The sequence below is a fragment of the Pseudophryne corroboree genome, chromosome 1 (genome assembly GCF_028390025.1).
Source record: "Pseudophryne corroboree isolate aPseCor3 chromosome 1, aPseCor3.hap2, whole genome shotgun sequence".
Lineage (NCBI taxonomy): Eukaryota > Metazoa > Chordata > Amphibia > Anura > Myobatrachidae > Pseudophryne > Pseudophryne corroboree.
In genome coordinates this window covers 378,802,227-378,829,472 of record NC_086444.1, presented here as the reverse complement: position 1 = coordinate 378,829,472, position 27,246 = coordinate 378,802,227, and the positions used below count along the sequence as shown (strand labels likewise).

Sequence of the window (27,246 nt, the reverse complement as noted above, 5' to 3'; positions counted from 1 at the left end):
AGCTGCGGGTGACGTCATCGGCCCGTCCTCCAATCAGGCCCTGGCGGGAAGTTTAAATTCAGACGCCGGGCAGTGCTCCGGCGCCTGAGTATCATCGTTCAACTGTACCTGTGATCTCCAGTGCTCCGTGCCTCCAAGCACCTCCGTGCCTCCAAGCACCTCCGTGCCTCCAGCACCTCTGTGCCTCCAGCACATCCGTGCCTCCAAGCACCTCCGTGCCTCCAGCACCTCCGTGCCTCCAAGCACCTCCGTGCCTCCAAGCACCTCCGTGCCTCCAGCACCTCCGTGCCTCCAAGCACCTCCGTGCCTCCAGCACATCCGTGCCTCCAAGCACCTCCGTGCCTCCAAGCACCTCCGTGCCTCCAGCACCTCCGTGCCTCCAGCACATCTGTGCATCCAAGCACCTCCGTGCCTCCAGCACATCCGTGCCTCCAAGCACCTCTGTGCCTCCAGTACATTCGTGCCTCCAGCACCTCCGTGCCTCCAAGCACCTCCGTGCCTCCAGCACATCCGTGCCTCCAAGCACCTCCGTGCCTCCAAGCACCTCTGTGCCTCCAAGCACCTCCGTGCCTCCAGCACCTCCGTGCCTCCAGCACATCCGTGCCTCCAAGCACCTCCGTGCCTCCAAGCACCTCCGTGATTTACCAGCACATGTTAAGTTCTCTCTTTCAGGAGACCTTCAGCGTCCGCACGTGTCTCCTGTCCGCCGATCAGATCCTGCATGAGGAAGACTTACATCCGGCCATCTCTGCTGCGGCCCAGTTGCGGTTCCACTTCCCGGTCATCGGAAGAAACCCCGAGTCCACAACCTCCTCAAACCAGGTCAGTGATAGTATACTCAGGCCACATGGACCCGGGGAATCGGAACATGGACTCAAGTGCCATTCAGGACCTGGCTTCCCGTGTACAAAGTCAGGAAGCGGCACAAGGTCAGGTGATGCAGTACCTCCAGGAGTAGTCCGGACATCTGGATCAGATTCAGGCGTCTCTAGCCTCAGTAATTCCGGCACCAGTTCTGGTAGCTGCACCACTTGCCACTACAGCAATGTCCAACCATCGGCCGGTGCCACTCCGCGCCTTCAGCTGCCTACGCCATCCCGTTACAATGGGAATCCTAAGAATTGTCGTGGTTTCTTAAACCAATGCGAGGTACATTTCGAGCTACTAGCAAACAACTTTTCTACAGACCGGTCCAAGTTATCATATATTATTTCTCTGCTGGAAGGATCTGCCTTGGACTGGGTGTCTCCATTATGGGAACGTTCTGATTCACTGGTTTCCAATTACTCTGAATTCATCACGTCTTTTCGACTAATTTTTGACGAGCCCGGCAGGATGACCTCGGCCTCTTCTGACTTACTCCGCATCCGTCAAGGCTCCCGATCCGTGGGTCAGTATGTGGTTCATTTCCAAACCATTGCCTCTGAACTTCGTTGGAATAATGAGGCTCTGAGAGCTGCTTTCTGGAACGGTCTTTCTGATCGCCTGAAGGACGAGTTGGTCACTCGAGAGCTTCCGGATTCTTTAGAGGAATTGATCTCCCTCTGTGTCAAGGTAGATCTCCGGATGCAGGAACGTGGAGGAGAACGTAGTCGATCGGATCGTTCTAGGTTCCGGCTTCCTCCTGCAAGGCAAGCGGTGGGTCCAAGTCCAGACGAACCCATGCAGATTAACCGATCCCGATTGTCCCCGGAGGAGCGGCAACGTCGTCATGAGGGTAAGCTCTGCCTGTACTGCGGAGCTGCGGGTCACTTCATCAAGTCCTGCAAATCCCGTCCGGGAAACGAGAAGGCCTAGCTTGTTCCGGAGGAGTCAAGTTGGGGGTTACGACCAAATCTTCTCCCACTTCGGACTGTTTGCTTCCTGTAACGTTAATCACCAAGGCCACTTCCAAGTCTTTTGAAGCCCTGTTGGACTCTGGAGCTGCGGGGAATTTCGTTTCTTCCCTCTGTGTTCAAAGCCTGAATTTGGAAGTACGGTCCATTGAACGGCCTATTTCCTTGACAGCCATCAATGGTACTAGGATATCCAAGGGTATCATAACAGAACGCACGGTTCCAGTTAAACTACAGGTCGGGGCTCTACATCAAGAATACTTGGAGTTCCTGGTGATCCCGGAAATGCATCACGATCTGGTTCTCGGAATACCTTGGCTCAAAAGTCACAATCCCCATATCGATTGGAAGACCGCACAGATTCGGTCTTGGGGTTCTTTTTGTCACGTTAACTGTCTCACCCCTGTTTGTCCGCTTCGTGTTTCTTCTAAGGCGGAGGAGGAACCTATTCCAGAGGCATACCAAGAATTTAGAGATGTGTTTTCGGAACAAGCAGCCGACCAGTTACCACCCCATAGAGCTTGGGACTGCCCCATTGACCTTATCCCTGGAAAAATGCCGCCTCGGGGTCGCATTTATCCTCTGTCCCTCCCAGAGACACAGGCTATGTCTGACTATATCAAAACCAATCTTCACAAGGGATTCATCCGCCCCTCTACTTCCCCGGCTGGAGCGGGCTTTTTCTTCGTGAAAAAAAAGGACGGAGGGTTAAGACCATGTATCGACTACCGCGGCTTAAATGATATTACCATCAAAAATAAATACCCCTTGCCTCTAATCACAGAGTTATTTGATAGAGTTCGTGGTGCCCATGTTTTTTCCAAGCTCGATTTGAGGGGGGCCTATAACCTTATACGCATCAGAGAGGGAGATGAATGGAAGACCGCCTTCAATACCCGGGATGGGCATTATGAGTACCCGGTGATGCCGTTCGGTCTTAGCAATGCTCCTGCAGTCTTCCAGGGATTCGTCAACGAAATATTCCGAGACATGTTATATCTAAGTGTCGTGGTGTATTTGGATGACATCCTGATTTTTTCAAAAGACCTTGCTGAACACAGATTACAAGTCAAAGAGTTACTCCGCCATCTACGTGAGAATCATCTCTATGCCAAGATGTCCAAGTGTACCTTTGAAGTAACATCAATACCGTTCCTCGGTTATATTATCTCGGGGAAGGAGCTTCGCATGGATCCGGAGAAACTCTCTGCCATTCGGGACTGGGCACAGCCACTCTCCTTGAAAGCAATACAAAGGTTCCTGGGTTTTGCGAACTATTATAGAAAGTTCATTAGAGGTTTCTCCACCATTGTTGCACCCATTACCGCCCTAACGAGAAAGGGTTCCAACCTGGGGTTGTGGCCTCCCGAAGCCATAGAGGCCTTTTCCCACTTGAAATCAGCTTTTATGTCTGCTCCGGTACTCCAACAACCAAATTTCGAGGAACCTTTCTTCCTAGAAGTCGACGCATCCTCGGTCGGAGTTGGGGCCGTTCTCTCTCAGTATGCCTCAGATAAGAAATTACATCCGTGCGGCTTTCACTCTCGTAAATTCTCTCCAGCTGAACGGAATTACACTATTGGAGACCAGGAACTCTTGGCGATTAAATCTGCCTTGGAAGAGTGGAGATATCTCTTAGAGGGGGCCAAACATGTGACTACCATTTACACTGATCACAAAAATTTGTTGTATATCAAAACCGCACAGTGCTTGAATCCTCGCCAAGCTAGATGGGCACTCTTCTTCACTCGATTCTCTTTCATTATCAAATACTGAGCCGGGACTTTCAATACCAAAGCGGATGCACTGTCCCGTTCACAAACTCCCACAGATGATGAGGATTCCTTTAAACGGAGTTTAATTCTAAATCCAATTTCTGTCTCTGCTGCCTCGACTACTCCAGGTCCTCTTCCTGGAAGAATGTCCGTACCGGTCAAATTCCGGTCGAGGATACTTCAGTGGGCCCATATCTCCAAATTATCCGGTCATCCCGGCGCCCAGAAGATGTACAAGTTTCTGCAAAGATCTTACTGGTGGGACTCCATGAGGAAGGATGTACAGGATTACGTTAATTCCTGTCCCCAGTGTACACAGCATAAATCTCCCCGTTTACCTCCTGCTGGGTTGCTTCGTCCTCTGTCCATTCCTATGAAACCCTGGACTCATATTTCCATGGACTTCATCACTGACTTGCCCCATTCCAAGGGTTGCAACACCGTTTGGGTAATCGTCGACCGTTTTTCGAAGATGGCACACTTCGTTCCTTTGACTGGTCTACCAACAGCCCCGAAACTAGCTCTACTGTTCATCCAAGAACATTTTCAGTTGCATGGGTTGCCACAGGAAATAGTCTCTGATCGTGGGGTACAGTTCACCGCAAGGTTTTGGAAAGCCCTCTGTTCGACTCTACAGATTAAACTTAAGTTTTCCTCCGCTTATCATCCCCAAACGAATGGACAAACGGAACGAGTCAATCAAGATCTAGAGACTTTCCTCCGTCTTTATCTCTCCCCTTCACAGGACAACTGGGTGGAGTTGTTACCTTGGGCAGAGTTTGCCCATAATCATTCGTTTCATTCTTCCACTGGTGAATCTCCATTTTTCATCAACTATGGGTTACATCCAAGTGTTCCAGAATTACTAAGCCTTCCGATGGAAGAGGTTCCAGCCGTAACGTCCACTCTACTACACTTCAGACAAATTTGGAGTAAGGTTCATGCTAATCTTAAGAAGGTTTCAGTCCGGTACAAGTTCTTTGCGGATAAGAAACGGCGAGCCGCTCCACAATACAAGGTTGGCGACAGGGTATGGCTGTCCACACGTAATCTCCGGTTGAAGGTGCCCACCATGAAGTTTGCTCCAAGATTCATCGGTCCTTACCCTGTGCTACAAGTCCTGAATCCTGTGTTCTGCAAGCTGGGTTTACCTTCGCACCTATGTATACCGAACGCCTTCCATGTTTCTCTTCTTCGTCCTCTCGTCCTTAATCGTTTCCATTCAAAGACCTCTAGCACCACCTCAGTGGAGACTGAAACAGGAACAGACTTCGAGATCAAAAATATTCTAGACTCGCGTTACCTTCACAAGAATCTGCAATATCTGGTGGAATGGAAAGGATATGGTCCTGAGGAGAGAAGTTGGATAAAGGCTTCTGAGGTCTCGGCTCCTCAACTAGTCCGGATCTTCCATGCTAGACATCCTACGAAGCCGGGAAAGTGTCCAGGGGCCACTCCTAGAGGAGGGGGTACTGTCACGGCGCCGCGGTCTTCATACTTACCTCTCCGGGCGCGCTGGGTCTCCGTGCGGCCGTCCTCGCTGGCGGGTCCCGGCGTCCGGCGCTCCGTCTAGCAGGCCTCCACGTCCGACGTCCTCGGGAGCTGCGGGTGACGTCATCGGCCCGTCCTCCAATCAGGCCCTGGCGGGAAGTTTAAATTCAGACGCCAGGCAGTGCTCCGGCGCCTGAGTATCATCGTTCAACTGTACCTGTGATCTCCAGTGCTCCGTGCCTCCAAGCACCTCCGTGCCTCCAGCACATTTGTGCCTCCAAGCACCTCCGTGCCTCCAGCACCTCCGTGCCTCCAGCACATCCGTGCCTCCAAGCACCTCCGTGCCTCCAGCACATCCGTGCCTCCAAGCACCTCCGTGCCTCCAAGCACCTCCGTGCCTCCAGCACATCCGTGCCTCCAAGCACCTCCGTGCCTCCAGCACATTCGTGCCTCCAAGCACCTCCGTGCCTCCAAGCACCTCCGTGCCTCCAGCACATCCGTGCCTCCAAGCACCTCCGTGCCTCCAGCACATCCATGCCTCCAAGCACCTCCGTGCCTCCAAGCACCTCCGTGATTTACCAGCACCTGTTAAGTTCTCTCTTTCAGGAGACCTTCAGCGTCCGCACGTGCCTCCTGTCCGCCGATCAGATCCTGCATGAGGAAGACTTACATCCGGCCATCTCTGCTGCGGCCCAGTTGCGGTTCCACTTCCCGGTCATCGGAAGAAACCCCGAGTCCACAACCTCCTCAAACCAGGTCAGTGATAGGCGGTCACCATCATTAGGTGGATTTAGGCAACTGCCTAAAGGTGCCAGCCAGAGGAGGGTGCAACTTAATCTGTTAATATAATAAATGAAGGCTGGCTCAGAAAGAGACATCCTTAGAAACATAGAATTTGACCCTTAGAAACATAGAATTTAAGAACCACTTGGCCCATCTAGTCTGCCGTAAACACATGTACCTGCACACATTTACACACTAGGGTTAACTTTTTTTGTCCGGAGCCAATTAACCAATATATTTTTGGAGTGTGGCAAAAAAAAAAGTACCCGGAGGAAACCGACACAAGCACGTGGAGAGTATGCCAACTCCATACAGTTAACGCTGTGGTGAGAATTGAACCCCTCAGTGCTGTGAGGCAGTATTGCTAACCATTACACCATCCGTACCGCTCCTTCTTTCACATTGTGCCAGACTAATGGCGGCCATGGTCTAACCAGCCGCAGCCACAGCTGTCAGACACCTCAGCGCCAGCAATGCATTGGTCACTGCCAATGCTTGATTTACTTCCCTGCCATGTCCACCGTGTCAACACTGACATGCACTTGTTTGCATGTGTGGGCACCCACCTCCTGCCCTGCTCTCCCATTCAGTTAGCGCCTCCTCTTCCTTTCAGAGACGGGAAGCAGAAATGAAGATGGTGGGTGCCGGAGTGACACATGGGATGGGGGCTGGACTAACATATGGGGTGCTGGAGTCACATGGAAGAACTGGAGTAACACGTGTGGGGAAACTGGAGTGACAAGGCTGAACTGGAGTGACACCAAACATCAGACATTCTGGCCTCTAATTACATGAGACAGCCAATACATATTTAGTATGTACTGTATCTGGCTTTTCTGGATGTGGATTTAGCTATTTAGGGGGCACCAAAATAAGATTATATCTTGGTCCCCCAACCTAAAAATGTTCTGATCCTTCTGCATTCTAGGCTGATATAAATCTTTTGAAGATGTTGTGCTTTCTTATGGCTAACAGTGAGGCAGTCGTGGAGTGTGAAGAGTACTGGAATCTCTTCTACAATGGCTATTTTCAGAGTTTAATTAAGATATGGTGCACAATATCAAGTGAATGTAAAAAGTGTTGAGAGAACTTGTCGTTGAAGAGCTGGAATGTTTTAGAAAATGAACAGTTAATATTTCTGTGGGAATGAGGATGCTTGGTAGCATTCAGTAGCAGAAAGAAATGGAGAACTTGCAGGTGATAAGGTGATGATCTGAGAGGTGGAAAGGAGTAATAAGGAAATCATAAACTAAGTATAGTCCCGAGAATACAAGATAAAACGAATGCTCATCCCGATGATTAAAAGAGTCTGACCACTGGGATAGGCTGAGAAAGGAAGTTGGAGAGAGAGGAGTTTGAAGGCACAAGGAGAATGTGAACTATTTATGAGGAAGAGTATATAATCTATAGTGATGGTGAGTATGTCATATTATAAACAATGAGGGAACAAAGCACAGAAATGTTCAAGAACATTTTCAATGATAATGCTATTTTCATGATGTATTTTTATTAGAGATAAGCGGGTTCGGTTCGCCGAGATCCGAACCCCCCAGAACTCCACGTGTCAAACACGGTTCCGAGCCCGGCTTGGTTATTCCCGCCTGACTCGGAAAACCCGTACGAGGCAAAACGTCATCATCCCGCTGTCAGATTCTTGTGAGATTTGGATTCCATATAAAGAGCCGCGCGTCACCGCCATTTTCACTCGGGCATTGTAGAGAGTACAGAGAGGACATGGCTACGTTCTCTCAGTGTCAGTTCTCAGTATCAGTGCTTATTGTCTTGTGCTGCATCGTGCTGCTCAGCAATACTAGTACAGTGTCTTATTCTGCATCTTGCTGCTGTAGGGTGCTGTGGTAGTAGTGTCCTGTGACTATGCATCGGTCATCATCATTCCAGTCACAGTAGAATCTGGGGGGGGGTGACAATTCCAGAGTGCTCTTGTGCTGCTCACTAATACTAGTACAGTGTCTTGTGCTGCATCGTGCTGCTCAGTGTCAGTTCTCAGTAGTATCATCAGTGCTCAGTATCACTGTGCATTGTCTTGTGCTGCATCGTGCTGCTCAGTAATACATTACTAATACTAGTACAGTGTCTTGTGCTGCATCGTGCTGCTCAGTAATACATTACTAATACTAGTACAGTGTCTTATGCTGCATCGTGCTGCTCAGTGTCAGTTCTCAGTAGTATCATCAGTGCTCAGTATAAGTGCTCATTGTCTTGTGCTGCTCAGTAATACATTACTAATACTAGTACAGTGTCTTGTGCTGCATCGTGCTGCTCAGTGTCAGTTCTCAGTAGTATCATTAGTGCTCAGTATCAGTGCTCATTGTCTTGTGCTGCATCGTGCTGCTCAGCAATACATTACTAATACTAGTACAGTGTCTTGTGCTGCATCGTGCTGCTCAGTGTCAGTTCTCAGTAGTATCATCAGTGCTCAGTATCAGTGCTCATTGTCTTGTGCTGCATCGTGCTGCTCGGTAATACATTACTAATACTAGCACAGTGTCTTGTGCTGCATCGTGCTGCTCAGTGTCAGTTCTCAGTATCGCTGCTCAGTAGTATCATCAGTGCTCAGTATCACTGCTCAGTAGTATCATCAGTGGTCAGTATCACTGGTGAGTGCTCAGTGTCATGTGCTGCATCGTGCTGCACAGTGTCAGTTCTCAATATCACTGCTCAGTAGTATCATCAGTGCTCAGTATCACTGGTCAGTGCTCAGTGTCTTGTGCTGCTCAGTGTCAGTTCTCAGTATCACTGCTCAGTAGTATCATCAGTGCTCAGTATCACTGGTCAGGGCTCAGTGTCTTGTGCTGCATCTTGCTGCTGTAGGGTGCTGTGGTAGTGTCCTGTCACTGTGCATAGGTAATCATCATTCCAGTCACAGTGGTATCTGGTATCTATCTAGTGGTATCTAATTCCAGACATTACTGCCGTCTAATTCCAGATATATTACTGGCATATAATTCCACACATTAAAAAATGGAGAAAAAAAATTTGGAGGGTAAAATAGGGAAAGATCAAGATCCACTTCCACCTAGTGCTGAAGCTGCTGCCACTAGTCATGGCAGAGACAATAAAATGCCAGCAACGTCGTCTGCCAAGGCCGATGCCCAATGTGATAGTAGAGAGCATGTAAAATCCAAAAAGCAAAAGTTCAGTAAAATTACCCAGAAATCTAAATTAAAATCGTCTGAGTAGAAGCGTAAACTTGCCAATATGCCATTTACGACACGGAGTGGCAAGGAACAGCTAAGGCCCTCTCCTATGTTCCTCATGACTAATGGTTCAGCTTCACATGACGATGGAAGCACTCATCTTCCTGCTAGAAAAATGAAAAGAGTTAAGCTGTCAAAAGCACAGCAGAGAATTGTGCGTTCTAAATCACAAATCCCCAAGGAGAGTCCAAATGTGTCGGCAGGTGCGATGCCTGACCTTCCCAATACTGGACAGGAAGAGGTGGCTCCTTCCACCATCTGCACGTGCTGGAAGGAGCACCCACAGTCCTGTTCCTGATAGTCAAATTGAAGATGTCACTGTTGAAGTACACCAGGATTAGGATATGGATGTTGCTGGCGTTGAGGAGGAAATTGACGATTAGGATTCTGATGGTGATGTGGTTTGTTTAAATCAGGCACCCGGGGAGACAGTTGTTGTCCGTGGGATGAATAAGGCCATTGACATGCCTGGCCAAAATACAAAAAAAATCACCTCTTCGGTATGGAAATATTTCAACAGAAATGCGGACAACAGGTGTCAAGCCGTGTGTTGCCTTTGTCAAGCCGTAATAAGTAGGGGTAAGGACGTTAACCATCTAGGAACATCCTCCCTTATACGTTACCTGGAGCGCATTTATCAGAAGTCATTGACAAGTTCAAAAACTTTAAGTAACAGCGGAAGCAGTCCACTGACAACTAAATCCCTTCTTCCTCTTGTACCCAAGCTCCTGCAAACCACACCACCAACTCCCTCAATGTCAATTTCCTCCTTAGACAGGAATGCCAATAGTCCTGCAGGCCATGTCAATGTCAAGACTGACGAGTCCTCTCCTAACTGGGATTCCTCCAATGGATCCTTGAGTTGAACGCCTACTGCTGCTGTTGCTGCTGGCGCTGCTGTTGTTGCTGCTAGGAGTCGATCGTTAGAGGGGAAGTCGGAAGTCGGAAGACCACTTGTACTACTTCCATTAAGCAATTGACTGTCCAACAGTCCTTTGCAAGGAAGATAAAAAATCACAGCAGTCATCCTGCTGCAAAGCAGATAACTCAGGCCTTGACAACTATGTTGGTGTTAGACGTGTGTCCGGTATCCACCGTTAGTTCACAGGGACTTAGAGAATTGCTTGAGGTAGTGTGTCCATGGTACCAAATCCCATCTAGGTTCCACTTCTCTAGGCAGGTGATACTGAGAATGTACACAGACGTCAGAAAAAGTGTCCCCATGGACATGTGGACAAGTGGAGCAGGGCAGACTAAGGACTATATGACTGTGACAGCCCACTGGGTAGATGTATTGCCTCCGGCAGCAACAACAGCGGCGGCACCAGTAGCAGCATCTCGCAAACGCCAACTCATTCCTAGGCAGGCTAAGCTTTGTATCACGGCTTTCCATAAGAGGCACACAGCTGACAACCTCTTACGGAAACTGAGGAACATCATCGCAGAATGGCTTACCTGGGGATTTGTGATATCGGACAACGCCACCAATATTGTGCGTGCATTACATGGGGGCAAATTCCAGCACGTCCCATGTTTTGCACATACAATTAATTTGGTGGTGCAGAATTTTTTGAAAAACGACAGGGGCATACAGGAGATGCTGTCGGTGGCCTGAAAAATTGCAGGATACTTTTGGCATTCAGCCACCACGTGCCGAAGACTGGAGCGCCAGCAAACACTCCTGAACATGCCCTGCCATCACCTGAAGCAAGAGGTGGTAACGAGGTGGAATTCAACCCTCTATATGCTTCAGAGGATGGAGGAGCAACAAAAGGCCATTCAAGCCTATACATCTGCCTACGATATAGGCAAAGGAGGGGGAATGCACCTGACTCAAGCGCAGTAGAGAATGATTTACATGTTTTGCAAGGTTCTCCAACCCTTTGAACTTGCCACACGTGAAGTCAGTTCAGACACTGCCAGCCTGAGTCAGGTCATTCCCCTCATCAGGCTTTTGCAGAAGCAACTGGAGAGATTGAAGGAGAAGCTAAGATGGAGCGATTCCGCTAGGCATGTGGGACTTGTGGATGGAGCCCTTCATTCGCTTAACCAGGATTCACAGGTGGTTGATCTGTTGAAATCAGAGCACTACATTTTGACCACCGTGCTCGATCCTAGGTTTAAAGCCTACGTTGTATCTCTCTTTACTTGCAGGAAAAAGAGGCAATTTGGAGGCCCTTGCACAAACTGGCTTTATTTTACCTAAGTTGCCCGCCCCCCTCCAGTGTGTACTCCGAAAGAGTGTTTAGTTCAGCCAGTCACCTTGTCAGCGATCGGCGTAGGTGGTTACTTCCACAAAATGTGGAGAAGATGATGTTCATCAAAATGAATTATAAACTCCTCCATGGAGACATTTACCAGCAATTGCCTCCAGAAAGTACACAGGGACCTTTGATGGTGGATTCCAGTGGGGAGGAATCGGAGGATGATGTTGAGGTGGACATCTTGCCTTTGTAGAGCCAGTTTGTGCAAGGAGAGATTTATTGCTTCTTTTTTGGTGGGTGCCAAAACCAACCAGTCATTTCAGCCACAGTCGTGTGGCTGACCTTGTCGCTGAAATGATTGGTTTGTTAAAGTGTGAATGTCCTGTTTATACAACATAAGGGTGGGTGGGAGGGCCCAAGGACAATTCCATCTTGCACCTCTTTTTTATTTATCTTTGCATCATGTGCTGTTTGGGGACTATTTTTTAAGTGCTATCCTGTCTGACACTGCAGTGCCACTCCTAGATGGGCCAGGTGTTTTTGCCGCCCAATTGGGTCGCTTAGCTTAGTCATCCAGTGACCTCAGTGCAAATTTTAGGACTAAAAATAATATTGTGACATGTAAGGTGTTCAGAATAGACTGGAAATTAGTGGAAATTATGGTTATTGAGGCTAATAATACTATAGGATCAAAATTACCCCCAAATTCTATGATTTTAGCTGTTTTTGAGGTTTTTTAAAAAATCACCCGAATCCAAAACACATTCGAATCCAAAACCCGAAAGGGTGGTTTTGCCAAAACGCGTCCGAATCCAAAACACGACCGCTGACCCGAATCCAAAACCAAAACACAAAACACGAAAAATGCCCGCTGCACATCTCTATTATTTGGGTTTCTTTGTCTTAGGGAATCACGAGGTATGATGAAATTAAAAGTATTATGGTTACCTTAAATGTAGTCCCATATCCTGACATAGGGGCAGATTTACTAAGCCTTGGGTAGTGATAAATTGGAGAGAGATAAACCACAAACCAATCAGCTCCCAAATGTCATTTTTCAAACACAAACTGGCAGTTAGGAGCTGATTGGCTGGTACTTTTTCTCTCTCACTTTATCACCTTCCAAGTCCTAGTACATCTGTCCCTATGTGAAGAGTATCATAATATGCATTTGGCTAGGTAAGTAGTGGTGAAGAATAAATATACACAGAGTAATTCAATCAGCCCCCAAAAATTTCAGCCATGAATAATGGGAGTTTTTCGCTATATTTTTCCAATTTGTTCAAGATTTTCTCCCCCAAAAAATTATTTTCCAATTTTTGGGCAAAAATACATAGGATTCGTGATAAGTTCATGGACCTATGTGTTTACGCAATCGTGGCTGTAAAAACGGGGCTGAGTATAGGGGATTTTGTCCACCAGCTTCAGGCAGGTGAAAAAAAACACATTCAGGGTTATAGACAATTGAATATCCACAGGGGGTTAACTAGCAGTGGTAAATTACAGGGATTAATTGATTTTCTCTCACAGAATATTGGGGATTTTTTGCAGATTTATAGACAGTGTGGACCTGATTCAGAGATATAGTAGATGCATTTTTTATTATTCCTGCAGTTGTCTGATGGTGGGAGGACTGTACATGTACCAGACCCGCAGTGCAGTGATATAACGGCACCTCCAGTCACAGTATCAGGGCAGAGAGGGCATCTATTTCAGAAAACTGTGGCATGTTGAACCCATTTTCTGGGTGTGCCGTTGCCAGTGTCTGCATCTTCTGATGCAGATTTACTGACCTCGGCTGCTGAGTTCAGGCGGCCGTTGTATGTCAGCCGAGGCTTACTCAGATGGCTAATGACTGCCTGATGGTAATCCGATGCTGTTCCTTTGGTCACTGCAGCTGATTAGAAAATCCTGCAGTGGGCGCCTTTTTCCATAATATCTCACAACTGCTGCGCACAAGCTATCTTAATAGCATCTATCTCTGAACCAGTCCCTGTGTCACTGACCCAAGGTCATTTCCCTTATTTACAATATAATTGAACAAAAACTCTTATAAAATACCATTAATTTAAGCTATCTTAAAATGGCTTTAGCCTGTAGTAGCCTATGGGCTACTGTATCGCAGTACGCTATCTGGATACACACCAGGAAGCAGAGTGATAGCATAAGCTATCCCTCTACTACCAGTTTTTTGCCAGGATGGGCTCTGTTTGGAGTCTGTCTCCCAGCAGGAGTTTAATACTAAATTGAGGTGAAAATTAAGATTTTCCCATTGTGAATTTAGGACTAAAATACATTAAAAATGCAGATTGTGATAAATATGCTCCTTAATCTTGAAAAGAAAAAAAAAGGTATATTGCTTTCTAAATGTCTGTGTTAAACAAACTATCAAAAAATAAAGTTAGTAACAAGTTCATACGATACTAATGTGCTATCATATCCCCGCTTACCGCTTCACGCCAGCCCTAGTGCTATGGGACTGCATTAACGACTAATAGAACTGTATTGTAAGATATACCTATTTCAGTGCTCAGTTTGTCTAAATTGTAGAACATTTAGAACATTACCTATCTATGCTCCAAAAAAGTTCAGACCTGTTCACCTTGCTCAGATTTTTGCCTGTCTGGTGTTCAAATTTATCACAAATGGAAAACCTTTGTACCACTTGGAAACACATTTAAGCATTTCTACTCCAGGTCCGGGTATGGGTCATTAGGTCGACCACACTTAGGTCAACATGCATTAGGTCGGCATGGTCACAAGGTCGATATGGCCATTAGGTTGACATGAACAAGGTCGACATGAGTTTTTTAACTTTTTTTGATGTTTTCTTCGTAAAGTGATGGGAATCCCAATTAGTGCACCATCTCCCCTCGCATGGCGAGTGATCTTCGGGCAAGGTGCCTCGCTCCGATACCGCTGCACTCGGCACAGGTTACTATTCCCAATCGTGGTCCACGTGGATCGGAAAGTATGAAAAAGTAAAAAAAAAATAATAGAAAAACGCATGTCGACCTACTGACCATGTCAACTTAATGCATGTCGACCAATAGTGGTCGACCTAATGACTGTCAACCTAAGTGTGATCGACCTAATGACCGTATCCCCCAGGTCCATGCTGCTCAGTCACACACTTCTCTCTGTGCAAGCTTCCAGTCTGATCATGTTCAAGCCAAACGGATGTGTCAGTTACATACCACAATTACCTTATGTACTATTTGTTCCCTAGACTTCTTATACTGTAATTCATTTGGGTAAAGACATCTTTGTATGTTATTTATTTGTATCATGATCCCTTCAAAAGTACAGCACTACCTAATATATTAGCAGTTTAAAAATAAAAGCTAATAATATATTAACGCTATGCTCCCCATGTGCTCTCACTGAGATGAATGACATTTTCCAGTTGATGTGTTCTTTTAACATTTTGAAATGGAACAAGAAGCATCTAAAGAAAAAGCATCACAAAGCAAAAACAATGAAACCGACAAAAACACACATAGTTAGGGTCCTATTTGATAAAATGGGTTTTCTTGTTACATCTTTTCGTGATTTAACTGGAATAAAACCACCAGTAAAATTAATCATTTTAACACCAACAGGTATGAGGCCTATGAATGACGATTTGCTGTGTTTTGCTTCGATGATTCTCCTCTTCATGGGCAGCTGAAACCGGACAGGTATATTCTTCTTATTATTTTAAATATTATTATTATTATTATTATTATTATTATTATTATTCATGGGGCTATCTTAGAGAATAATAAATGCAAAACAATACATCATATAAAAACAACTAGGTGATTCATCGCGCCCTACAGGCGCTCTTCCCACCGTCGTAAGGGACTACGCCCCCTTAAACCTTGCACGCCTTTGTGGCGTACAATATTTGTATTATATGGAGTAGAGATGTGCACCGGAAATTTTTCGGGTTTTGTGTTTTGGTTTTGGATTCGGTTACGCGGCCGTGTTTTGGATTCGGACGCGTTTTGGCAAAACCTCCCTGAAAAATTTTTGTCGGATTCAGGTGTGTTTTGGATTCGGGTGTTTTTTTTACAAAAAACCCTCAAAAACAGCTTAAATCATAGAATTTGGGGGTCATTTTGATCCCATAGTATTATTAACCTCAATAACCATAATTTCCACTAATTTCCAGTCTATTCTGAACACCTCACACCTCACAATATTATTTTTAGTCCTAAAATTTGCACCGAGGTCGCTGGATGACTAAGCTAAGCGACCCAAGTGGCCGACACAAACACCTGGCCCATCTAGGAGTGGCACTGCAGTGTCAGACAGGATGGCAGATTTAAAAAATAGTTCCCAAACAGCACATGATGCAAACAAAAAAAGAGGTGCAATGAGGTAGCTGTGTGACTAAGCTAAGCGACCCAAGTGGCCGACACAAACACCTGGCCCATCTAGGAGTGGCACTGCAGTGTCAGACAGGATGGCAGATTTAAAAAATAGTCCCCAAACAGCACATGATGCAAAGATAAATTAAAGAAAAAAGAGGTGCAAGATGGAATTGTCCTTGGGCCCTCCCACCCACCCTTATGTTGTATAAACAGGACATGCACACTTTAACAAACCCATCATTTCAGCGACAGGGTCTGCCACATGACTGTGACTGAAATGGCTGGTTGGTTTGGGCCCCCACCAAAAAAGAAGCAATCAATCTCTCCTTGCACAAACTGGCTCTACAGAGGCAAGATGTCCACCTCCTCCTCATCGTCCGATTCCTCACCCCTTTCACTGTGTACATCCTCCTCCTCACAGATTATTAATTCGTCCCCACTGCAATCCACCATCTCAGGTCCCTGTGTACTTTCTGGAGGCAATTGCTGCTGGTGAATGTCTACACAGAGGAATTGATTATAATTCATTTTGATGAACATCATCTTCTCCACATTTTGTGGAAGTAACCTCGTACGCCGATTGCTGACAAGGTGACCGGCTGCACTAAACACTCTTTCGGAGTACACACTGGAGGGGGGGGGCAACTTAGGTAAAAGAAAGAAAGTTTGTGCAAGGGCCTCCAAATTGCCTCTTTTTCCTGCCAGTATACGTACGGACTGTCTGACGTGCCTACTTGGATGCGGTCACTCATATAATCCTCCACCATTCTTTCAATGGTGACAGAATCATATGCAGTGACAGTAGACGACATGTCAGTAATTGTTGGCAGGTCCTTTAGTCCGGACCAGATGTCAGCACTCGCTCCAGACTGCCCTGCATCACCGCCAGCAGGTGGGCTCAGAATTCTAAGCCTTTTCCTCGCAGCCCCAGTTGCGGGAGAATGTGAAGGAGGAGCTGTTGACGGGTCACGTTCCGCTTGACTTGACAATTTTCTCACCAGCAGGTCTTTGAACCTCTGCAGACTTCTGTCTGCCGGAAAGAGAGATACAACGTAGGTTTTAAACCTAGGATCGAGCACGGTGGCCAAAATGTAGTGCTCTGATTTCAACAGATTGACCACCCGTGAATCCTGGTTAAGCGAATTAAGGGCTCCATCCACAAGTCCCACATGCCTAGCGGAATCGCTCCGTTTTAGCTCCTCCTTCAATCTCTCCAGCTTCTTCTGCAAAAGCCTGATGAGGGGAATGACCTGACTCAGGCTGGCAGTGTCTGAACTGACTTCACGTGTGGCAAGTTCAAAGGGTTGCAGAACCTTGCACAACGTTGAAATCATTCTCCACTGCGCTTGAGTCAGGTGCATTCCCCCTCCTTTGCCTATATCGTAGGTAGCTGTATAGGCTTGAATGGCCTTTTGTTGCTCCTCCATCCTCTGAAGCATATAGAGGGTTGAATTCCACCTCGTTACCACCTCTTGCCTCAGATGATGGCGGGGCAGGTTCAGGAGTGTTTGCTGGTGCTCCAGTCTTCGGCACGCAGTGGCTGAATGACGAAAGTGGCCCTCAATTCTTCGGGCCACCAACAGCATCTCTTGCACGCCCCTGTCGTTTTTTAAATAATTCTGCACCACCAAATTCAATGTATGTGCAAAACATGGGACGTGCTGGAATTTGCCCACATGTAATGCACGCACAATATTGGTGGCGTTGTCCGATGTCACAAATCCCCAGGAGAGTCCAATTGGGGTAAGCCATTCTGCGATGATGTTCCTCAGTTTCCGTAAGAGGTTGTCAGCTGTGTGCCTCTTATGGAAAGCGGTGATACAAAGCGTAGCCTGCCTAGGAACGAGTTGGCGTTTGCAAGATGCGGCTACTGGTGCCGCCGCTGCTGTTCTTGATGTGGGAGGCAATACATCTACCCATTGGGCTGTCACAGTCATATAGTCCTGAGTTTGCCCTGCTCCTCTTGTCCACATGTCCGTGGTTAAGTGGACATTGGGTACAACTGCATTTTTTAGGACACTGGTGACTCTTTTTCTGAGGTCTGTGTACATTCTCGGTATCGCCTGCCTAGAGAAATGGAACCTAGATGGGATTTGGTACCGGAGACACACTACCTCAAGCAATTCTCTAGTTCCCTGTGAATTAACGCTGGATACCGAACACACGTTTAACACCACCAAAGCTGCCAAGACCTGAGTTATCCGCTTTGCAGCAGGATGACTGCTGGGATATTTCATCTTCCTCGCAAAGGACTATAGGACAGTCAATTACTTACTGGAAGTAGTACAAGTGGTTTTCCGACTTCCCCTCTGGGATGACGATCGACTCCCAGCAGCAACAACAGCAGCGCCAGCAGCAATAGGCGTTACACTCAAGGATGCATCGGAGGAATCCCAGGCAGGAGAGGACTCGTCAGACTTGACAGTGACATGGCCTGCAGGACTATTGGCTTTCCTGTCTAAGGAGGAAATTGACACTGAGGGAGTTGGTGGTGTGGTTTGCAGGAGCTTGGTTACAAGAGGAAGGGATTTAGTTGACAGTAGACTGCTTCCGCTGTCACCCAAAGTTTGTGAACTTGTCAATGACTTCTGATGAATGCACTCCAGGTGACGTATAAGGGAGGATGTTCCTAGGTGGTTAACGTCCTTACCCCTACTTATAACAGCTTGACAAAGGCAACACACGGCTTGACACCTGTTGTCCGCATTTCTGTTAAAATAATTCCACACCGAAGAGGTGATTTTTTTTGTAATTTGACCAGGCATGTCAAAGGCCATATTTGTCCCACAGACAACAGGTGTCTCCCCGGGTGCCTGACTTAAACAAACCACCTCACCATCAGAACCCTCCTTGTCAATTTCCTCCTCAGTGCCAGCAGCACCCATATCCTCATCCTGGTGTACTTCAACAGTGACATCTTCAATTTGACTATCAGGAACTGGACTGCGGGTGCTCCTTCCAGCACTTGCAGGGGGCATGCAAATGGTGGAAGACGCCACCTCTTCCCGTCCAGTGTTGGGAAGGTCAGGCATCGCGACCGACACATTTGGACTCTCCTTGGGGATTTGTGATTTAGAAGAATGCACAATTCTTTGCTGTGCTTTTGACAGCTTAAGTCTTTTCATTTTTCTAGCGAGAGGATGAGTGCTTCCATCCTCATGTGAAGCTGAACCACTAGCCATGAACATAGGACAGGGCCTCAGCCGTTCCTTGCCACTCCGTGTCGTGAATGGCATATTGGCAAGTTTACGCTTCTCATCAGACGCTTCCAATTTTGAGTTTTGGGTCATTTTACTGAACTTTTGTGTTTTGGATTTTACATGCTCTCTACTTATTGTGCATCGGCCTTGGCAGACGACGTTGATGGCATTTCATCATCTCGGCCATGACTAGTGGCAGCAGCTTCAGCATGAGGTAGAAGTGGATCTTAATCTTTTACCCTCCACATTTTTGTTCTCCATTTTTTAATGTGTGGAATTATATGCCAGTAATATATCAATAGCAATGGCCTACTGTACCGTACTGCTATATATTAAATACTGGTGGTAAGCAAAATTATGCACTGTCCTCCAACTATATATACTGCATACAACTAAAATGCACCACAGGTATGGGTGGATAGTATACTTGACGACACAGAGGTAGGTAGAGCAGTGGCCTACTGTACCGTACTGCTATATATTATATACTGGTGGTCAGCAAAATTATGCACTGTACTCCTACTATATATACTGCGCACAACTAAAATGCACCACAGGAATGGATGGATAGTATACTTGACGACACAGAGGTAGGTAGAGCAGTGGACTACTGTACCGTAATGCTATATATTATATACTGGTGGTCAGCAAAAATATGCACTGTCCTCCTACTACTGCGCACAACAACTAAAATGCACCACAGGTATGGATGGATAGTATACTTGACGACACAGAGGTAGGTAGAGCAGTGGCCTACTGTACCGCACTGCTATATATTATATACTGGTGGTCGGCAAAATTATGCACTGTCCTCCTACTACTGCGCACAACAACTAAAATGCACCACAGTTATGGATGGATAGTATACTTGACGACACAGAGGTAGGTAGAGCAGTGGCCTACTGTACCGTACTGCTATATATTATATACTGGTGGTCGGCAAAATTATGCACTGTCCTCCTACAAATGCGCACAACAACTAAAATGCACCACAGGTATGGATGGATAGTATACTTGACGACACAGAGGTAGGTAGAGCAGTGGCCTACTGTACCGCACTGCTATATATTATATACTGGTGGTCAGCAAAATGATGCACTGTCCTCCTACTACTGCGCACAACAACTAAAATGCACCACAGGTATGGATGGATAGTATACTTGACGACACAGAGGTAGGTAGAGCAGTGGCCTACTGTACCGTACCGCTATATATTATATACTGGTGGTCAGGAAAATGATGCACTGTCCTCCTACTATATATACTGCGCACAACAACTAAAATGCCCCACAGGTATGGATGGATAGTATACTTGACGACACAGAGGTAGGTAAAGCAGTGGCCTACTGTACCGTACCGCTATATATTATATACTGGTGGTCAGCAAAATTATGCACTGTCCTCCTACTATATATACTGCGCACAACAACTAAAATGCACCACAGGTATGGGTGGATAGTTTACTTGATGACACAGAGGTAGGTAGAGCAGTGGACTACTGTACCGTACTGATATAATACTGGTGGTCACTGGTCAGCAAAATTCTGCACTGTCCTCCTACTATATACTACAATGCAGCACAGATATGGAGCATTTTTCAGGCAGAGAACGTATAATACTGGTGGTCACTGGTCAGCAAAACTCTGCACTGTCCTCCTACTATATAATACTGGTGGTCCCCAGTCCCCACAATAAAGCACACTGAGCACAGATATTTGCAGCACACTGAGCACAGATATGGAGCGTTTTTCAGGCAGAGAACGTAGATATTTTCAGCACACTGAGCACAGATATTTGCAAGCACACTGAACACAACTGAGAGAACACTGCACGTCCTCTCCCTATCATCTCCAATGCACGAGTGAAAATGGCGGCGCCGCGCGGCTCTTTATATAGAATACGAATCTCGCGAGAATACAACAGCGGGATGATGACGTTCGGGCGCGCTCGGGTTAACTGAGCAAGGCGGGAAGATTCGAGTCTGCCTCGGAACCGTGTAAAATGGGTGAAGTTCGGGGGGGCTCGGATTCCGAGGAACCGAACCCGCTCATCTCTAATATGGAGTATTACCTCCTATCATAATTGTCTGAGTGGTTAAATATTGCACGGAGAAAGGGCGTGCGATGGTTAAGGGGTTGTAGCCCTTTGCAACAGTGTGAACAGCGCACACAGAGCCTGATGAATCGCCTAGTAGGTGTTGTGGTTGGGGGAGCGGCGGGTGCAGGGGAGATGCGGATGGGGGAATGGGTCTGGGGGTGCCGTGGGTGGGGGAGGGGTGGTTGCGGGGGTGCTGCAGGTGGGGGAGGGGCGGGTGCCGCGGTTAGGGGTCCGGAGCCACCTCGGGTGGGGGAGGGGCGGGCATGGTGGTGCGGCGGGTGGGGGAGGGGAGGGGAAGTTGCAGGAGTGCTGCGAGTGGGGGAGGGGTCTGGGGCCACCGCGGGTGGTGGAGGGGGGGTGGGGATGCCGTGGATGGGGCCTAGAGGTACTGCGAGTGGGGGAGGGGTGGGTAATGCTTCTCCTCCCTTTGGCAGTGGCTCTCCCAGGGACTCGCACATCAGCCAAGCAGCCAGTCACTATTGTTAGCGCCAGTGTCCCAACGCGCCGCATTATAGGGAAGAAGATGCACTCAATAAACTACAGCTCCCAGTAGCCCTTAGTGCCGGAATGCTTCGGCGCTAAGGGCTGCTGGGAGCTGTAGTTTATTTGGTGCATCTACTTCCCTGTAATGTGGTGCGTTGGGACACCGGCGCTAACAATAGTGTCTGGCTAGCAGAACTGACTGACTTGCTGTATCAATGTAAAAGGTGAGAGTGCTGTGCAGTGTCAGTGACACTGCACACCCACTGCACTGCACAGCACTGTCACCTTTTTACATTGATTCAGCATCCAGACATTACCCTCTGTGATATCACCCACTCTATCCATTACATTAGCCATCTCAAGGCTTCCAGGCCGGCAGCCCAGGTGCTGCGTTGTGGAGTCAGAGCCTCTGGAGATCTGGGCACAGCTGTGGCGGGGTGGCACTTCTGTGGCATCACGCGCAGAGGAGCCTCTGGGGCTCAGAGAGTATGCGGCGCAGGGATGGCAATGAAAGCCTTCCACTGCGTCGCTTTCATACACATCTATGCCGGTAGGCGCAGCAGCTTTTGTTTCACCTACCCCGAGGCTAGGGAGTGGGGATTGTTGATGCCAGAGGGGGCAGGCGGACTGGCATCAGGACATGGGTGTGGTTCGTTTTATCGACAGTATCTAGGTCGACAATGTTTAGGTCGACCACTATAGGTCGACAGTCACTAGGTCGACATGGATGGAAGGTCGACAGGGTTTCTAGGTCGACATGTGCTAGGTCGACAGGTCTAAAGGTCGACATGAGGATTTTTTTTTTTTTTTGTGTCGTTTTCTTCGTAAAGTGACCGGGATCCCAAATTAGTGCACAGCGTCCCCTCGCATGGCTCGCTTCGCTCGCCATGCTTCGGGCATGGTGCCTTCGCTCCGCTACCGCTTCGCTCGGCACACTTTACCGTTCCAATCGTAGTCCACGTGGATCGTTAAGTATGAAAAAATCCAAAAAAAGAAAAAAATTTTAAAAAACTCATGTCGACCTTTAGACCTGTCGACCTAGCACATGTCGACCTAGAAACCCTGTTGACCTTCCATCCATGTCGACCTAGTGACTGTCGACCTATAGTGGTCGACCTAAACATTGTCGACCTAGACACTGTCGATCTTCAGACCGGATCCCCAGGACATAGTACGCTGCAGTAAAAGGATTTTTTTTTCCTATCTACAGCGCAGAAACTTGCTGCAGATGCAGTGGCATACCCTCCAACTGTACCTTTTTGGCAGGCACAGTACCTTTTTTTATGGTCTGTACTAATTTTTGGCTCTCCAAACTGCCATTGAAAGTATAGGAAAAGGGGCGTGGCCACATCCCTTTATCGGTGGCCACGCCCCCTTTTTCAGTTTGAACCGATTTTTATGTGTAAATTGTTGGCGGGTATGTTGCTGTAGATGCAGTTGGTCTATTTTGTGGTGTGGACATGGAGCTGCAGCTCCATCAGCCCCATTGCAAATCCTGCTCTGGGAACACACAGCAGCTAAAGGGCAGAGCCTCCCATTGGATGTAACCTGTGTGGGAGGGCATTTCTCGCCCAATCAGCTGTGGACTGGGTGTGATAAACCTGCTGCTAACCCAATGACAGCTCCTAGCCACGCCCAGCGTTATACACACAGGCACAGAGTCACAGATCTGGGCTATTATATAGGAGATTTCTAATGAATTATTATAAACTTCAATCATATCCATAAAAGAGTTAAAAACTGAGTAATAGTTTGAATCCCAACAGGGAAATATCCCATAAAACCGCAATACAGTGCTAGAACAGTTCCAGCCTAGCTAGAACGAATGTACACAAGGCATCAAGTAGCACTACCAAGTTTGTAAATTGCAACCTCACTGAAGTAATCTGCTTTTCACTGCTGAAGCCTCTGTGAATGTCTCTGAGTCTGACATCCTGCACTTGTACCCTGGCTCCTCTGCTGATCAGGCATCAGCCGAGATGAGATCACTCCTTCCTTGAACTCCTAACTTTGGTTACACAGACGCCCCTCAGACACAGACTAGACTGCTGAAATTTTCTGGATAGACCAATTTCTGTGCACTGAATTTCCATGTCTCAAACTCCATCCAATCCAGAAATCAAAAGGGAAGTGCGCCCTGAGGCTAACGTTGAAAATGAATCCTCGCAGGGTCCCAGGCCCAGCAATTACTTGATCCTTTCAATATTTGCCTGTTTCTGCCCGGCATATCCAATAAACATTGTCTCATTTGTCTTCTCTATAATGGTAAGTAATAACTATTGACTTTATCTATCAATGGATATATACGGTGATAAAAAAAACCATAAAGTAATTTAGCACCATTCACTAAAATGCTGTAATTTTTTTAAATGTTTATATTCCTTAAGTTTTTGTAAATCAAATTATATTTGTTTTTTATTGATGTCCAAATAATTAAGATTAATAGAAATGATAGATATAAGCATCTCATAATTCAGTGTAATGTACACTGTGTTCCTCTTGTTGACTCAGTTATAAATAAATATAGTCGTCCACTGTGTGACAGTAGTCAGTCCAAGTTGGAATTAGAGGTAGTTTGGTGGTAAATAAGCAGTGTATATATATCCCATGGCTATTAATTGGAAAATATATTTACATATTTGCAATGTTTTGCAGGCACAAATGAATTTATACTAGAAGTGCTACTGGGCTTCAGGTAGACTGTGATATAGTGAAATAAGATGGTTATCTGCTAATGATTCTCATCTCCAGTTATGCAAAATGAGACTTAAAGCTCCTTTGAATCTGCTTTATGTGACTGTGAAACTATTAAGCAAGTCATTAAAATATACACAAATATCCTTGATAATAAACATATTAAAACTGTAAATCAATGGGACATTTGTACATTACTACAGCAGTCTCTGTGGTAAAATATTTGTATTCCTGAGGCAATCTAGAGCGATAGAAATTAGTACATATTATAAACAAAACTCATTACAGCTATACAAACTGCACATTTCATACCATCATATAAACAACATAAACAATGAATAACACTTACAATCGTTCTGTTATGCTGAAGGGGCCACTACATGAAATATACTGTTCTAGTTAGTGAGAAGTGACGTCCTTGTTTATATTTGCAGAGTAGTAAATGTGTCATATCACAGCTCATCCTGAAAGCTTTCCATCATACGCAACTGTCGCTGAATGTAAAACACATCTGGTTATGAGAATCACCTCACACAGGAAAGTGCGTTCATTTTTTAAGTAATAATTATTTATCACACAAACTGATTACACCTTCAACCTGCCTCTGTGGTTTCATGTTTTTATATGATCAAAGAGCAGCAGAGTATATTACACTATATATACTGTATCATTTATATATACAAGCTTATGTTTGTGTTGGAGCTGTAATTCCTGCTTCCCATTAGCTTTCCTGTCTTTAAGCATAGTGCAGTGTATTGCAGGTAGCTTCTCTTAGGCCTTTAATCCAGGCATTTAAACATTGAATATGATCTGCATTTTAAAGCAAGTTAATGGCCGTTAAAATAAAACACATTCTATTCAACGTATCCATACCTATTTGCATTCACAGTTGGTTCTGCAGGATTCAGTATGTAATCCCAATGGGCAGGATGCCGCCGGTCAGAATACCGACAACGGCATCCCGACAATCAAAATCCCGACTGCTCCATAGTTAACACCCTGAACGTCCCCTGTCCCCTACCCTAACCCTTGTTGGTGCTAGCCCAAACCCTCCCTAGGGTTGCCTAACCGTAACCCTCCCCAGGGGTGCATAACCCTAACCCTCCCTGCTTGGTGTCTAACCCTAACCTCCCCTTCTAAGTGCCTAAACCTAACCCTCCCTCCAGGGCTGCCATCAGAAATTGTGGGGCCCGGGACTGACAAAATTGGCGGGGCCCGGGACTAACAAAATAGTCAGCCCCCCCCCCAAAAAAAAAAAAATAAATAAATAAAAGCAAATAGAGATTCTACAAAAATCTAATTTCTATGCAGACATAGGGAAACACCATTTTATGCCCCTTGCACCATATTAAGTCCCCACAGTAATGCCCGTTACCATATTATGCCCGACACAGTAATGCCCCTGACACCATATTATGGTCACACAATAATTATGCAAGTAGCTATTAGTTATCAGGGGTTCTGCTCATTGTCCGAGGATTCCTTCCTTCCCTCCCCTATTGCTGCCGCTGTCGGAGGGCCTGGGATGCTCATGCCGCTGCCTGTCCGTCTCCATCCCCATTGTTCTGCTGCTGTCCTCCATCCTTTTGCAGCCCTGTATTGAAAATGTCCTTCCCAAAATGACCACCGCCTCAGAGGAGACAGTTATTAAAGATACTAGAGGCTCTAGTATCTTGAATAACTGTCTCCTCTGTGGCGGTGGCCATTTTGGGAGGGACGTTTCAATACAGAGCTGCTGGAGGGTCAGAGGACAGCCGCACAACAGCGCGGACGACAGCGGAATGGCGGGGACGGTGGAGGGCAGGCAGGTGGTTGCATGGGTATCCCGGGCCCTCCCCCCTTTGTCAGGGAGGCCGGGCCCAGGACAGCTTTGCCCCTAGCATCCCCCTGATGGCAACCCTGCCTCCCTCCCCGGTACCTAACCCTATCCTTCCCGTCCCTACACTCTAACCCTAACCACCCTTCTAATGCCTAAACCTAACCTTACCCCTGTGGCAGGATGTGAACGCATCCCGCTGAGTGGATGATCGATATTCTAGGCGTCAGTATTTTGATGCCGGGATTCCCACCTTTGTCTGCATTTTGATGTCAGTATTGTGGCCATAAGTAGGGTTTCCGGCTTCGAGATTTTGACCGCTGGGATCCCGTCCGGTGGCATTTTAACTGCAACCCATTCTACGTGCTGTTGTTTACTGTTTGTTTTCGATGCTGCTTGTTCCATTACACTGTTTTCAGAGAATAGCAACAAACTTAAAGTAGTCCATTCATACATACCTACTAGTGGTTTACAATACACAAGCAATTTACAGAGTGTTGCAATGTATTTTTCCCAGTATTTTCTGTTGCCCATTAATTTCTATGCACCATTCATTTCAATGGGGTTGGCTAATATATTGGGAAACTGGGATATAAAAAGGAAAGAATGTCTATATAAAGCAGTGAAGCTGCATAGAACTGGTTATGGTGTTTTTCCCACATTAATAAAGATTCAGATAATCTGTATTGATGTGTGAACAAAGTAGGGAATCCCCATGAAGACCTTTCACTGCCAACTAGTTAGATTAGGAAACCCCTTGTGAATGCCTCGGGAGGTCACATTCAGTTTGTGGCGGATGACATACTAAGACAAGCTGTATGCCCCATGTGTTTTGGGAGGAGGTAGTTGTTACCTTTGAATAAATAAAGATTTCCCTGTGTATAACATGTAAGATTAAAAGAAAGAAAACTGTTTTGCCTATTTCTTTTAGGTTACACAGAATGGACATTTCCCATTTTACTAAAATAAAACAATCTGGGGGTTTTTTTTCAACTTGGATTACAAATTTTCCTATTCGTCACAGCCTGATTAAGACCTCAGGGTACCCTAGGTGAGACATTGGCTTGGGGCCCCCCTATATTTATATATACCTCCGAACTGTCCTGATTTCTTGGGGACAGCTCAGATTTGAAGGAACTGTGTTGTGAGCAGGACCTTTATCCCTATTTGTAGGGGAAGGGGAGAGAGAAGTGGACCAAATGGAAAGAGAGCGAGAGAGAGAGAGAGAGAGAGAGAGAGTGAGAGAGAGAGAGAGAGAGAGAGAGGTGATCCAACAGGAAAGTGAGAGAGAG

The 27,246-nt window shown here is 46.6% G+C and overlaps 2 protein-coding genes across 7 annotated transcripts in view; one reads left to right on the top strand and one right to left on the bottom strand.

The window, feature by feature from the left end:
* Positions 1 to 24,628, bottom strand: part of LOC134886538 (uncharacterized) — a 417,311-nt gene extending 392,683 nt beyond the window's left edge. For all 6 annotated transcript variants that reach the window (XR_010170633.1, XR_010170645.1, XR_010170639.1 and 3 more), the window contains exon 1: positions 24,488 to 24,628. The gene's annotated coding sequence lies outside the window, so the exon portion shown is untranslated. The remainder of the gene's footprint in view (positions 1 to 24,487) is intronic.
* TMEM233 (transmembrane protein 233) overlaps positions 23,145 to 27,246 on the top strand; it is a 71,127-nt gene continuing 67,025 nt past the window's right edge. Inside the window, exon 1 of the mRNA XM_063913159.1 lies at positions 23,145 to 23,709. Coding sequence (XP_063769229.1) covers positions 23,536 to 23,709 — 174 coding nt within the window. The 5' untranslated portion in view covers positions 23,145 to 23,535. The remainder of the gene's footprint in view (positions 23,710 to 27,246) is intronic.